General features: G+C 35.0%; 3 protein-coding genes across 5 annotated transcripts in view; 1 reads left to right on the top strand and 2 right to left on the bottom strand.

Moving 5' to 3' along the window:
* The first annotated feature begins 661 nt into the window (after positions 1-661).
* Positions 662-9,656, top strand: LOC139108499 (cell division cycle and apoptosis regulator protein 1). Of its 2 annotated transcripts, none has more exons than XM_070666864.1 (15): positions 662-868; positions 1,402-1,529; positions 1,609-1,880; positions 1,961-2,215; positions 2,467-2,733; positions 2,805-3,030; positions 3,181-3,458; positions 4,216-4,471; positions 5,504-5,569; positions 5,658-5,861; positions 5,965-6,144; positions 6,221-6,571; positions 6,688-7,054; positions 7,135-7,478; positions 7,555-9,656. In XM_070666864.1, exons 1-15 carry the CDS (start codon positions 811-813, stop codon positions 7,837-7,839), a joined length of 3,537 nt encoding a protein of 1,178 aa, XP_070522965.1. In that variant the 5' UTR covers positions 662-810; the 3' UTR covers positions 7,840-9,656. The 2 variants fall into 2 exon arrangements, with proteins under 2 accessions (XP_070522965.1, XP_070522966.1); XM_070666865.1 differs by having other exon boundaries at positions 2,470-2,733.
* Positions 9,657-9,768: 112 nt separating this feature from the next.
* The window catches only part of LOC139108500 (transducin beta-like protein 2), a 29,228-nt gene continuing 24,465 nt past the window's right edge, over positions 9,769-14,531 (bottom strand). Inside the window, exons 3-7 of the mRNA XM_070666868.1 lie at positions 11,016-11,239; positions 10,737-10,923; positions 10,480-10,665; positions 10,215-10,397; positions 9,769-10,147 (exon numbers count right to left, since the gene is read on the bottom strand). Of these exons, the coding sequence (XP_070522969.1) occupies positions 9,921-10,147; positions 10,215-10,397; positions 10,480-10,665; positions 10,737-10,923; positions 11,016-11,239 (1,007 nt within the window). The 3' untranslated portion in view covers positions 9,769-9,920. The remainder of the gene's footprint in view (positions 10,148-10,214; positions 10,398-10,479; positions 10,666-10,736; positions 10,924-11,015; positions 11,240-14,531) is intronic.
* On the bottom strand, positions 11,435-14,201 carry Mrna-cap (mRNA capping enzyme). Of its 2 annotated transcripts, XM_070666870.1 has the most exons (4): positions 13,973-14,201; positions 12,921-13,894; positions 12,679-12,811; positions 11,435-12,599 (listed from the first exon to the last, which is right to left on the bottom strand). In XM_070666870.1, the coding sequence occupies exons 2-4, from the start codon at positions 13,832-13,834 to the stop codon at positions 11,874-11,876; spliced, it is 1,773 nt and encodes a 590-aa protein (XP_070522971.1). In that variant the 5' UTR covers positions 13,835-13,894; positions 13,973-14,201; the 3' UTR covers positions 11,435-11,873. The 2 variants fall into 2 exon arrangements, with proteins under 2 accessions (XP_070522971.1, XP_070522970.1); XM_070666869.1 differs by having other exon boundaries at positions 12,921-14,201.

A 14,531-nucleotide genomic window follows, 5' to 3' on the forward strand; every position in this document is an offset into this window, starting at 1 on the left:
GTCTCGCGTTGCAACGGGTGAACGAAAAAAGTGAAACGCTACATTTTCGAAATGGCGGTTATTTCATCGCCGGCAGCACGGCAGACTTTGATCGTCCCGGTTTTGCGCTGAGTACGAATTTACGACGGATCGTTGACGAGCAGATATCGAGCTCGCATTGCGCCATGGTAAGACATCAAAATATAATACCAATTATGTCTTTACTCACAGATAAAACGAATCGCGAAGCCGCTCGACCCGGAGTGAAATCCCGTCTCGTCCGCCCGTTTGAGATTTCCGTTACTGATGCAAGATTCATAGTACCGATGGTAACGTTGCTCGCGACACCAGCGTAAGTGAAATCAGCAATCAAACTGAATGTTGGATAAAAAATTATTGTTATTAATAATTTTAATTATTTTCAAATTGTTGTTCTACTTAAAAATAAGATATATTTAATAGAAACATAATGATTAATTAATTAATAAAAATAAGAAACATAATTATACCTTTTTCAACGTTTGAAATATTTTGTGACAAAATTTGTCTATTCTTTTTTCACACTTTGACGAATTATCAAACTAGTGAAATGTATTATTTCCTTCGTTTCGATACGTTTTGTGAGTGAAACGTTTCGGAAGTAGAACGGACTTCCTACAGCGGCTTCCGATCGACCGCGAGGCGTTGTGTTGCCCGACGTGGTGCACCAGTAGCCTCGTAAACATGGCGCCTGAATGAAGGACGCTGAGCGCGAGTGTCTGCCATATCCACCGTCGCGTCTTACACACATTCGACAGCCGGCCCGACTTGGTCGGCCCACTCGCACGCAGAATGAGCAACCTGTCGCCGTTCGGTGGCGGCAAGAACCCACCCTGGGTACGCAATGCAGGTGAGGATAACTCGGTGTAGCGCGTGTTTTTTTTTTTTCCCCATCGCGGGATGCAACCAGCGGATTCACGCATCATCCCATCGTCGTCGTCGTCGTTCCGTGTGCAACGTGACGGAAGGCTGCCAAATTTTTTTTTCTTTTACGTTCGAGCCTCTTGTGGATAAGCGTACCTTCCGTTACGCAAGCACGCGGCCGCGTAACATTTTGCCCTGAGGCGCCGAAGATTGCCCGATGACCTCTAAACTAGTTGTCGCCAATCAGACTGTGCTCCGAATTTATCTCCTTTATCCCGCTGTTGCTTCGCGTCGCCTTATCGATTGCATTTTGCGAAATTTCGTTTGGAATTTAATTTCTGATCTCTAAAACAATATTCTGCTACAAAAATAATAAAACGTATCGTGAAACGTCGTTAGTTTCATTTTTTATTTTCCTGTGGCGTGTTTTTTGTGTTTGAAAAAAAATAAAAATTTAAAAAAGTAAAAATTGTAAAAGTTTGAACAGTATAATGATTTTTGATAATGTTTTTATGAAAGGACAAGGTATACAAAATATCCAACAGCAAATGTTGGGTCAGGCTATGGGCAGTATCGGAGGACAGCCTATGGTGCAATATCAGCAGCAAACTCAACAAGTTTATCAACAAAGCCTGGGATTGCAGCAAGTAAGATATTGAGAATTTACATCCCTGTATATTCAGTAAGAATAACTATAATAAGATAAATGTAAATGATTTTGTGTAGCCTAATATCACAATGGCATCAATGGCAACTCTTGGTTCGAATCTACCGTCGGGTATAGCAGGACAATTGTACCCACAAGTTGCTACAGTTTCTTATCCAACACCACGTGCATTGAACACAAACGCTTTCCAGCCTTCTGTAGCAGGTGTTCCACAGCAGGTTCAACAAAACGTATCTTCGTCATCAACAAAACAGAGAGTTTTCACGGGTACCGTTACCAAAGTGCATGATAACTTTGGTTTTGTAGATGAAGATGTATTTTTTCAAACTAGGTATGTAAAAAAAAAAAAAAAATTTTTTTATTCTTTTACTTTTGTATATTCTAATGAGTCTTATGCAATCTCTGTTTCAGTGCATGCGTGAAGGGATCTAATCCCGTAGTAGGAGATCGCGTGCTTGTAGAAGCGTCATACAATCCTTCAATGCCGTTTAAGTGGAATGCTACTAGAATACAAGTACTGCCGATGGGTAATAATAGTAACAATGCAAACACTCAGCAAACTAATCAGCCAAATCGTCAACAACAACAGCAGCAACAGCAACAACCAACTAGGACATCTGGCACTTACAATGCTGTTCCTCCTCCCGCAGAAAATCCTAATAACAGGTGAAAATAATTGCCAAATAACTGCATGACTACATTCAGAGTTGTAAAAAAAAAGTCGCTACAATTACGATTATTTTTAAGTAATCATGATTACTATATGATTTTTCCGATTACAAGTAATTGTAATCGTGCAGTTATTGATTACTAAATTACTAAATAAATAAAGTAGTTAGTACTCTGATTACATTATATGTTTATAATTTTATGACATAAAGTGCAATATTTAATCAATGAAATTGTCTATATCGTAGTAGATTCACAACAAATACGACAAATTCCAACACGGCTAGCAACCGTAACAAAGTCAGTAGAGTAAGAGAAAGATCTCCTCGTGAACGGAGGAATGACGACGAGGAAATAGAAAGAAAGAGACGCCGCGAGGAAAGAATAAGAGAACGTGAGAAAAAAGAGGATCGAAGCCCGTCGAGAACTAGAAGAAGCAAGTCACCAAGACCTCGCCGACGTACGCGTGTTGTACCGCGTTATATGGTGCAAATACCAAAAATTGCGCTCGATCTGTAAGTGCAATTTATCTATCTTAAACAAACTTATACAGTTGGCAAAATTTTATTATTAATTATTATTACAGGCCTGAAGCAGATGTTCTTGAGATAAGAAGACGCTATCAAAATATGTACATTCCTAGCGACTTCTTTTCCACTAATTTCAGATGGGTTGATGCCTTTCCACCTCACATGCCATTTACTCTTAATAAGCCATGTTCTTTCCACGTTATGCATAAAGATGTTGATTCATATAATGAAAATACAGCAGTACTAGAACCATCGGATGCCGATTATCTATTCTCTGCGAAGGTTTGTAAAATATTATATTATGATACATAAACGCGTCTACATTTCTTGTGTGATAAAAATTAAAATACTATTATGCTGCTCACTCTCGCACATATACACATCCATATTGAAATAATTTTACATGTTAAATTATTTTTTTATTATTCTTAGGTTATGCTCATATCCATGCCTGCCATGGAAGAGATATACAAAAGATGTTGTGGCGTTTCCGAGGACAGGGATCCCGATCGTGATTACGTTCACCCTACACGCCTTATAAATTTCTTAGTAGGCTTACGGGGCAAAAACGAGACAATGGCTATAGGTGGACCATGGAGTCCCTCTTTAGACGGTCCTAATCCTGAAAAAGATCCGTCAGTGTTAATCAGGACGGCCGTGAGGACTTGTAAAGCGCTTACTGGCATAGATTTGTCCAGTTGCACTCAGTGGTACGTCTGTTCACATAGAATTATTTTTCGTTGAATGTACATCTCTGGAGCACTTTCATAGACAGCTTTTTTTTAAAGCCCCGATTCGTTACAAAGAGCAATGTAATATCACTGAATTCTTCTGCCCGTTAATATTGCACATTCTGTATTTTCGTCGTACTATACAAACCGAAGGTCACAATTACGGAACTCTTAATTTTTTTTAATTTTATTTTATTATTATTTTTTTTTTTCTAATTATCTAGGGCTACATTTTTAGAGCTATCTCCTACAACATAAAAACAAATTATTCGGGAAAAAAAAATCAAGACAAAACACTGTATGACGTTAAGATATATCTGATAGGTGTACTATCCACGATCTCGACAGAGAGTAACTTTTAATATCAGTTCTCTGACTTGATAAACTAAGATTGTAGCTCGATCTCGACAGTGGAGGTATGTATTTATTCTAAACACGAGCGACCGATGGAGATTGCTGCACTGGATCCCGGTTTCGAGCACACCCTCCCTCCGTCGACGACGGTACACGAGCAGTCGCGGCAGACAAATCATCACTATTGTTCTATTGTTATATGATTGTGACCCACTGAGTTGTGCTTTCTCTCTCAAATGGTCTCTACGTTGTGCGCTGTACGTGGCTTTGTATGCAGTGCGTGGGCTTTACGAACAAGCGAGCGAATACTTAGCATATAAGGCAACGCTAAGCGGCATTAATCTGAGTTGACGTTTGCGTATTGTTTTTCCTTGCGGCACAGGTACCGCTTCCTGGAGCTCTACTACAGACGCGCAGAAACGACCCACAAGTCCGGGCGAGTGGTACCCTCTCGCGTTGAAACCGTCATACTATTTCTCCCAGATGTTTGGAGCTGTGTACCTACCAGATTGGAATGGGACGGGCTGCAACTCAACTATAAGAAACAACTGGAGCGAAAGTTGCTGCGTGCTGCCTCTAATCCTGACGATTCGGATGCTGCCAATGAGACTGATGAGGCTGCCGCCGCTGATCAAAAGGCACTGCCAACATCATCCCATATTACTTTATATTACCTTTTTATTATTATATATTTATATATATATTCGTGCTACCGTTTCTCCCCATTACTAAACTGAATTTTCAATAGGCGATGCTTATCCATCGATCCTATCAGTAAGTCAATCTATCTTGGTTATTGCATTACGCCTTCGTTTTTTTATACAACAAATCGCGCTCGTCATTACTCAAAACAAATAATAATTCAGATATATTAAATAAATATATTGAGCTTTTTTCATCGGTAGACGACAGGAATTAAAACTAAATTAAAAGCAATTTAAAATCACGTTTATTTGTATTATTAATTAATTAAACTTTGCAATTTTTTTTTTTTTTTTAATGAAGTACACATCTATAAAATTGATTTTTTTTATAAAATAAGATGTCTTATTTTATGGAACAAATCATTTAGTGATACTGTAAAATTAAAGATATATATTTCTACAAATTTAATAAGACAAAGTTTTTATATACATCATTATTTTAAAGTAATTGTTTTATTGTTACATCTGTGTAAATTAACTAAAACTTTTTGATGTTTTTAAATGTCGCAAACGAAGGATCGACGGATAATGTATTGCTCCCTTAGCCAATGGCAGTCACATTGCATTAACAAGAGAAGCAAGCAAGCCTAGCTCGGAGAAGAGCGCAGCTGAGCCATTCCCTTTCCTGAAACCTTCACCATTGAAAAATCATTCAAAAATTTTCATTTTAATCATCGTTTTATACTACAACATTATTGATATTATCCATAACCTACCGATCACACAGACACCAGAGCCAGGACACTATGAGATTCTAGCAGTTACTTGAGTCATACTTGACGGTCATCGTGAATGAAGATATGTGTATATCATTACAATGTGAGAGAGTGTTGAAAAAAAAAGTAGAGAATGATGAAAGAATGAAGAGGGAGTGGTTTCGTTTCGTTATAGGGGCTGCTTCTGTTTTGTAGTTTTCTCTCTGGGCTTTTTACTTCTCTTTTACTAACACATATTTTTTTCTTTCAGGATGATTCGATGCCCGAGAAAAAGGATCCTACACATTACTCTGAACTTGATCCAAAATCAATGAATGTTAGTATTTCCATACGAAAAGAAAATTTTTTTTTTATCTTCTTTGATGCTTTTAAATACAAATTATCTGTTATTTTGATCAATGCAGGTGAATGAGTTACGTCAAGAACTAGCAGCTCGTAATTTAAGCTCAAAAGGCTTGAAATCACAATTGTTAGCTAGACTTTTAAAGGCTGTAAAGTCGGAGCAAGCCAAAGAGGAAGGTCGGCAAGATGAGGCGGATGAAAACGAAGAAGACGTTTCGCCAACGTCAAAAGAAGAAGACGATAAAAAGTTCAGAGATAGTAAAGATGTAAGTAATAAATATAATAAAAATACTATATATCGATTTATTAGACACAAATTTTAAGAATTAAACTGTTTTTAAGATATTTATTTATTCGTGTTATTTTCAGCACGATGAAGACAAAAGAAAACTTTATGAACGCGAACGTACTGTCCTCGAGAAAAGGTATACTTTGCCTGATTCGTCGCACATTATTGTTCATCCATCTAGAATGGCCAAGAGTGGAAAATTTGATTGTACAGTTATGTCGTTGAGCGTATTATTAGATTACAGACCAGAAGATACCAAGGTATTTTTTATTTAAAAAAATTATTTTTATCTACTTTAAGAAAAACACATAATACGAAAATTTTTTTAATATGTAGGAACATTCTTTTGAAGTATCCCTCTTTGCGGAATTGTTCAACGAAATGTTAATGAGAGATTTCGGTTTTCGCATTTATCGTTCGTTATCAAGCCTTCCTGAAAAAACTAAAGAAAAAGATGAAGATAAGAAAAAGGATAAAAAAGATGACAAAAGAGATGACAAAAAAGACGATAAAAGGAAGGAAGATGAAAAGAAATCCAGTAAGAAGGATGAAAAACGAGATGATAAAAAGAGAGAAGAAACTAAGGATAAAAAGGATGATAAAGATGCAAAATGCAAGGTGGATGACAAAGACAGAGAAAAGGATAAAAATGATGATGAAGAAGATGATGAAGACGATGAATCAGATGTAAGAGAAAAAAAATTTATTTTTTATTTTCTTCATGTTTTATAAGAGAGAACATTTTCTTTCATTAATGAAAAATGTGTAATGTTGTGTCACAAATAGCTTTTATAATATTACAGGATGATGATTCCGTGAAAGATGGTAGACGAGACAGAGATAAAGATGGAAAGAAAAGGAAAACAAAATTATACACACATGATCCTTATCTTTTACTTTCTTTTGTGTATTTCGATCAAACACATTGCGGATATATATTTGATAAGGATATTGAAGAACTTATTTATACGCTAGGATTGAATTTATCAAGAGCTCAAGTACGGAAACTAGTACAAAAAGTTGTTACAAGAGATTCTTTACATTATCGCAAATTAACAGATAAATCAAAAGAAGACGATTTAAAAGACGAAAAAAAAGATGACAAGGAAGATAAAAGTGAATCAGCTAAATCAGAAAACGAAGAGGATATATTGCGTTCACTTGCTCTTGGTAGCGCATTTTTTTGTCATTTTTTAAATAAGAAATATTAATATGCGTATGTTTCATTATTAAATACTATTTATTTACAGGTAATAAAAAATTGTTACCTGTATTTGTGGGTAGCGGACCGCCCTCGAAAAGAGCACGAAGAGAAGATAGTATTCTAGAAAAAAATGATGAAGAAACGATTCCGGAAGGTATCGTTATGTATAAAGGCTCGTTGTTAGATGTAGAAAAACTCGTCAGTCAGTTAAAAAGATCTGAGAAAGCACGTTTAGATACTGAAGATCGAATGATGGAATTGCAACACGAGCTAACTGTAGTCAACGACAAATCTACAAAGCAAACTAATAGTATTAAGAGTCTTTCAGAAGATTTAAAGATGTACAAAGATAAATTACGGAACTCGGAAGAAAAACTTAAAAAAGTTTCTGTAAGTATATTATATATATTTGTTTACACGCTTAATTTATAAAAAAAAAGTACGAAATATTGTATATTTTTTACAGACGGATTGCCATACTTATCTAACTGCAGTAAAGAATGTATATCATATAGCGGCTAAAATGGTGCAAAATGATACGAGAAAAGTAGAGATAGTAGAAATTCAAGATGAAAAAGTTAGCGGAGAGATAAATGGTTCTGAAATGGAGAGTAAATTTAAAACTGACACTAGGTGGGGAGATAATAAAGTCCAAGTAAAAAAAGAACCTGTCGATATAGACAAAGATAAAAAATCTGACAATAAAACTTCTGTCAAGAGAGAAACCGAGACGGAAAAGGAAAAAAAATAAATCACCTCTATTTATTACAGTAGGCGATATCTGCACCCACACAAATAAAAGTTGTATTCTTATTTCACACGCACGTGTGTATGCACGTGTGCTGTTAATGACACAAAGAAAAAAAAAACGCAACTAACAAGAAATTTATTGGATATCAAATTATATGAACGAAACTCGATTTTGTAAATTTTTTCACTAAAAGATAATATGTGGTGGCATTTTTAAATAGTATAATAAAAAAAAAACTTGAAATCATGTATAACAATTCATAGATAAGAAAACATTTTGTGTTGTAATTTTACACATCATTTAAAATAAGTCGACAAATCTAAAAACTTTTGAAATACTAATGATCTGCCATTAAGTGCCAGATATTGATACACCGATATTTACTATTATTATAAGTTCGAATCACTATGTTAACACCACAATTACTCAGAAAAAGTATGTGAAAGTTTTTACAAGAAGTAATGACGCAAATATGTATTGCGTTTTTATCATTGTTTTATCACTTGTCTATATAATGAAAAATTAAAAAAATTCTAAACAGAATCTTATCTGTAAAAGCATGTTAAAAAATTTGTGTATTTTAAATTTAAGTTAAATTTAATATTAATTATAATATTAAATTACATTTTTGCTATCAAGTTATTCATCATTTTTTAAATTATGTATGTTTCTTTATGAAAACGTATTAATGATTTTAATCGATCTGATATGCGCTACATAATTTAACGCAATAAACATCTTACCGCAATAATTGTAATCAACGACAGTTATATCAATATTTGGTTTCAGAAATATGTATTAATTGTGTTTTTATTGAATTTTGCAGAAGTTTCTTTTCGAATAGTTTTACGATTTAAAAAATTTGTATCAAAATTATTCAAAAAGAACAAAATTTTTCAATAACTTCGATAAAAATGAATCGTTTATTGTATTGAACAGCAATAATTTTTTTTTTTTCGTACCTTTAAAATAAGAAAATGCATACAGGTTCAAAAAATATTATCAATGAGTTTCTATTTATAGCCTAAGCTAATATAAATGCAACAAATTCATAATCTTTTAAGTTACATAATGTAACGTAAATCGAATGTCACAAACACATTTATCTAAAAATTATACTTCAGAAAAACGTGTTCTCGAACGTGAGTGGTCGTGTGTGATCCCGCGTTTCAACTCCCAGATTTGCAATTTGCAACTCACGATGCCAAGGATACTATTTTGTACATAGTTTATCTATTATATAGAACTTTTTTGTAGTTTATTAATAGAAGACCACATTCTTATCAAAACAAAAAAAAAAAAGAAGACAAAAATGATACTATACGAGAGTATAAAATAAGATTATAAAGTACGCGAAAAAGTTACGAATTTGTGAATGTCATGTTATAAAAATCTTACCAAAAAATAAAAAATGTAATTATCTCCTTGGGCACATGGTAGTTAAGATTACAACGGCAACAATAAAAATGGTTTAACCAGTGACACATGCGTGACGATTATAATACATACCAATTTGTTCTAAAATTCAAAACTTTTAATTGTTTGAATTATTGTTAATACAGTTGCGTACTTAAGTTTGAATATTTATTAATTTCCAGTCAAACACTGATTAATAATTATAAATGAAATTAAGTTTTCTAATTTGATCAAATTTTATTTATATTATAAGAAAATATATTACAATCTATGTGTGAAAAGTTTTTCAGAATCGTATGAATTTATTATACGTTTTATTGTATTATGTAGAACACAAGTTTTTGAACAACTTTTCAAAAATGCATAATTAGGTAAGAAAATAAAATAAGAATAGGATAAAACTGACAGAACAATTTATTCCCAATGTCACCTACACAAATCTTCAAAATTTACTCAAGTTTAGGTACGTACAAACTTATTGTAAATAACATTAGGAATCAAATGTTTGAAAGATTCATGCATACGAAAACTATTTTTATTTGCAGAAAATAGGTAAATTCATGTATGAATATTTACATGATATAGAAAGCATTAAACCCCGAGATAATAATTTTATTTATATCTTTAATCAATTTCATTATAAAATAATGAGAGAAAAATTAATGTCACTCTGGACACTTCTCTCCCATTTTTTCGAGTAACTCTTTATTATCGCGAATCATTTTTTCCAAACGTTCCTTCGTCGCTTGCGTCTGCCTCTGCTCCAGTTTGCGTTTAGCAGACTCTATCGCAGTTCGATATCCAGTCACATTTCGGAAAATTTTTATGTGTTTATCGCCCGCTGCCAACAAGTATTCTCCCATAGCATCGAATGCTAGGCATGTTATGGGTCCTAAAAGAAAAAATGGGAGAATTTAATTTCTAGTTCTCTAAGCTCGTAAAAATCAATGTAATTTTACCAAAGAAGATGTCTTCTATAGTGGTATCTAGAACGCCAGTGATAGTGGAATAAAAAGATATGGATGATCCATGGGCGATCACAAGAACCTCCGCGTTTGGAGATAACGCGAGACTTGCTTCTGCCGCAGTGTTCCAGGTTCCAGTCATTAAAACATGCGGATCTTCTCCCTTTTCAAATTCAACTAAAAAAAAAAAAAAAAAACCAATTAAATATGTTACGCAAGAATTTCACATGCTTAAATTTTACAGATAATATTACACTACTTTTTGTATTGTAAAAACGATATGTCCCATCCTTGGATACGGTAGCCATATGACTGGTATCAGCGCTAAAACCAAAGTCATGAACTCCAGATGTATGCCCGGCAAGATCAAAGGCTTTAGCCACGGCTTTAAATTCTCCAGATTTATTAAAGACCACTTCCCACACGTTCACATCCGGCGTAAAACCTTGCAAGTTGACGTCATCATTAAATTTCATGCTTAGTAAAATTCTGTGTAACACGAAAACGATTTCCTACCTGAGGCAGCAACGAAACGACCGCAAGGTGATATGCGTGCACGATAAGTAGATCCCAGATGCATCTCCACTGTTGCTAATATTTGTCCTTTCAGATCCCATATAATAAGATCATTCACTTTACTGCACGTAATGATGTATTTTCCGGTACACGCAATATCCATGCCAACAACATCTTCAGTATGACGCTAATAAAAAAAGAAAAAAAAATTATATATACAGATATATGTGAGATATAGACAAATTATCTACAAAAAAAAGAGAGTCAAAATCATATTACCTGTGGAAACTCCAATGCTTTAGTTGCAGAAGCCAAATGACCGTCCGGTTTTTTTGCAATTTTATACACCTCGATGGTGTTAGCCACAGCTTTGTGAATGATGAATGCCTTTCCATCCGGGGACCAACGTATTAACGTTGCGTGATCAAATTCTATATTGATACGTAAAGATTTGCGATCTTTTGACGTAAAGTCCTTCGCATACCACAGCAATACCGTACGATCTGCAATAATACAAAATATATAAAAACCAGGTACATTTTATTTGTTATCTACCGTTATACAATATTAATCAACAATTTAAAAATTACCAAATTAAAAAAAAAACAGTATTAGTCTAAAAAAAATCGACACAATGATAAAATTGAATTTACAGTTCTATTAATTGCATATAGGTTTAATAAATTGTAAATCAGAAATGTTATTACAAAATTTTTTTTATTTAACAATTAATAATCTCAATTCATCAAAATATGTATAATACAAACAAATTGTAATAAATTGATAATCTTAACGAAAAAAACATATACGATTAAGAACGGCATGTTCGTTTCAAAATTAGACATCTGAATTCATATTAAATATTCTTATATGTTGCGCACTTTATTTTACAGGTAAAAAAAACATACACTCTATTATTTTTAACTTATTTAAACATTCCTAAAAAATCAAGTCAAATTGACCATTGATATAAGTAAGCATAAATATCTATAAGTAATTAAGAATCCTTTTGAGCTTAAACTGCTTAAAATTTAATCAAATAAATATAGCTCGTTCTAAATCTTCATTGTTGACAAATTAATAAAACTATAGAAATCGTAATTCATGATTAAAAGCATGATATAATGCATGCTAAGATTATCTTGGTTTTTTGTTTGGTGGTGGCATAAGATCCGTGTCGTCCTGTGTAAATCTGTATTTCTCGATATAATCCAAAAGTCGTTCCTTCGTAACCGGCTTATTAATGCTTTTGCATACGGATTCGGCGGTTGTGATAGAATTAGGAAACAACTTGTCTATCCGCTGTCGCATGAAGATCCATTGTCCCTTTTCGAATTTACACTCGATAATAGCGTTGTCCAAATCTCTTATTTGCTTCGTAAATTTTATCGTGCCGTATGGCGTCTTCAGTCCACCTACATAGAGATGCCCAATCTTTCGCGGCACAATTCCCAAACCCGACTCTGTGACAATCTTCAGTTTAAAATCTACAGAGTTTAACGACAATGGTTTCCATTTTAAAACTTCCGGGGATGTTCCCGTGCAGTATTTCTCTTTAGAGGGTTGGAATATTAAACCATCTGGTTCGTGAGAAAGCTGTTTAGCGAATTTCTCGCCTAATAAATTTTTACTTTGCGTTACGTCCCAAAAATATTTTACTCGAACAGAAAACGGTTCGCGTTCTTTTATTAATCGTCCTTCCTTCATGGCCTTTAGCCTACCAGCGATTATTTTATTTTCAATAATGGAATAACGATCAGGATGGAACGATAATTTACTTACATCCTGACCATCATATATAATAACGTCATACACCAAATATCTAGGAATATTCTTGCCCCTATCTTTGTCGATTACCATTTCCTGAAAAATTAAAATTGTGTTAGAGGTACAGGCTCTAACATTTTTTTCTATAAAAAAGCTGTTGATAAAATCAACTCACGCCATCCATCAGAGTGTCTCTTAAACATCGGTTTTCTCGTAAATGTGGAAACTTTAAACTTTTTACTTCATAAACACTATTATCCCTGTCTATAAAATAGACTTCTCCATCACCTTGTGTTAACATCATATATCTAAACAAAAAATAATAAATTTTTAAACTTATTTTCAATATTTGAAGTAATGTACAAAATAATATCGAAAGAAATGTTCGCGAATATAATAAATAAATTTTCAATTGACCTTGTGCCATCAGCTTTCCAAGACACTCTATATGGCTTTGTGTGTAACAGCATTATATTGTCACAATCCATAGATACAGGTTGCGAACCAGGGAATCCGGACCCCTCCCATCCACAGATCTCTTGGACTCGTCTTTGGATTCCGAGAAGCTTCTTTTTGTCTAAGATAGGAGTAACACCAGGTACGCCAGCCATAAACGCTGGATTTTTATTAAAAACCTCGCGTCCTCTCTTTCTTTTGCCTTTCTCATCCTGACAACTATCATCCTCTGTACTTGGTCCCTCATCTGTATCTATAACATTGGCCTCGTCATATTCCAGGCACCAAGCCGGCCTTGCAGGTGGAGGCGGCGCATCCGCGATATCGTCGTATCGCTTATATAGCTCTTTTATATAATCGCCTTTGTAAATTCCAGGAGGCCTTGCGGTGGCAAACTCTGCTATACCGGCATCAACACTGGTGTTGTCTATCTCCACTAAATAACTGATTATGAGAAATCCAGTTCTGTTGAAACCGTGTGTACAATGGACACCAATGATATCCAGTGGGTTATGAGCAATAAAATTTTTACAAAGCTGCACGAAAGTGCGAGTTTGCTCTTCGGACGGGGTCTCACCGTGGCCACGGCACTGCAGCTTCACATATTTACAATCGTAATCATTTATACTTTCCTTGTCGTAAAACCTCGATGTATTGGTCAGATCTATCCACAGGCCCATTTTCAGCTTTTGACTTTTCAGATTCGCGAAGAACATATCCACGTTGAACCGGCATTCCTCGGGTACCTCGCTGTCGTAGGCCGAGGACAGAGGCGTCTTGAAGGCCAGGAACTTGCCTTGGATCAGTTTCATCGCCTTGCGCGGACAATCAAGCCAGCGAGGGGGTACCCCGCGACCTTTGTTGTCGCTTGACATTTTTATTCGCTCGGCGCGTTAAAGGCCAGAGCGTGAAAAGATGCGCCGCGGTTCGAAATCCTGCGACGAAGAACAGTCTGACATATCTCTCGCCCAGTCTCGAGTAATAAACTACATAACCAGAATTGGCGATCTAACCTAGTTTCTCGCCTGAACACGCGCCGTTGGCGACGGAAGGACTCTCCGGTGGACTTTCGCCTACGCCAGGAAGTTACGTATCGTCCAAAGCTGGAAGGGATCTTTGGAACTAAAAACAGCGAGCCGGCCTCAGTCCATAACCGAACAAAATCACCAAAATACGCGGTAAGCAACAATATCAACCATGGTGCTCGCCATTGCGCATAACTTTCATGCTTGGTAGCTCGATAAAACTCGACTTTCGATAAATCATCGAGATCTGGAAAGATGAAACTCTTTTGCATGCTCATAAAAAATTATTATCTTTGTCGATGGTCAGCGCGAGTTAAAATTTATTTACACGTATCGCGTCGCCTAAAACATTAGCATACGAAAGAAAATGGATCGGAATAAGCAGGGAGGTCGAATATTCAAGGATAAGTCCTAAAAAAAAAAAAAAAAAAAAAAAAAATATCGTTGCCTGCGCTACTCCACGCCAGCGCACTCTAGAGTCAATGTAACGAATTTAAATGCAACGGCGAGTGCACTTGAGTCGATAAAACATTTAATATAATTTATT

This window comes from Cardiocondyla obscurior, linkage group LG15, assembly GCF_019399895.1.
Source record: "Cardiocondyla obscurior isolate alpha-2009 linkage group LG15, Cobs3.1, whole genome shotgun sequence".
In the NCBI taxonomy this organism is placed as follows: domain Eukaryota; kingdom Metazoa; phylum Arthropoda; class Insecta; order Hymenoptera; family Formicidae; genus Cardiocondyla; species Cardiocondyla obscurior.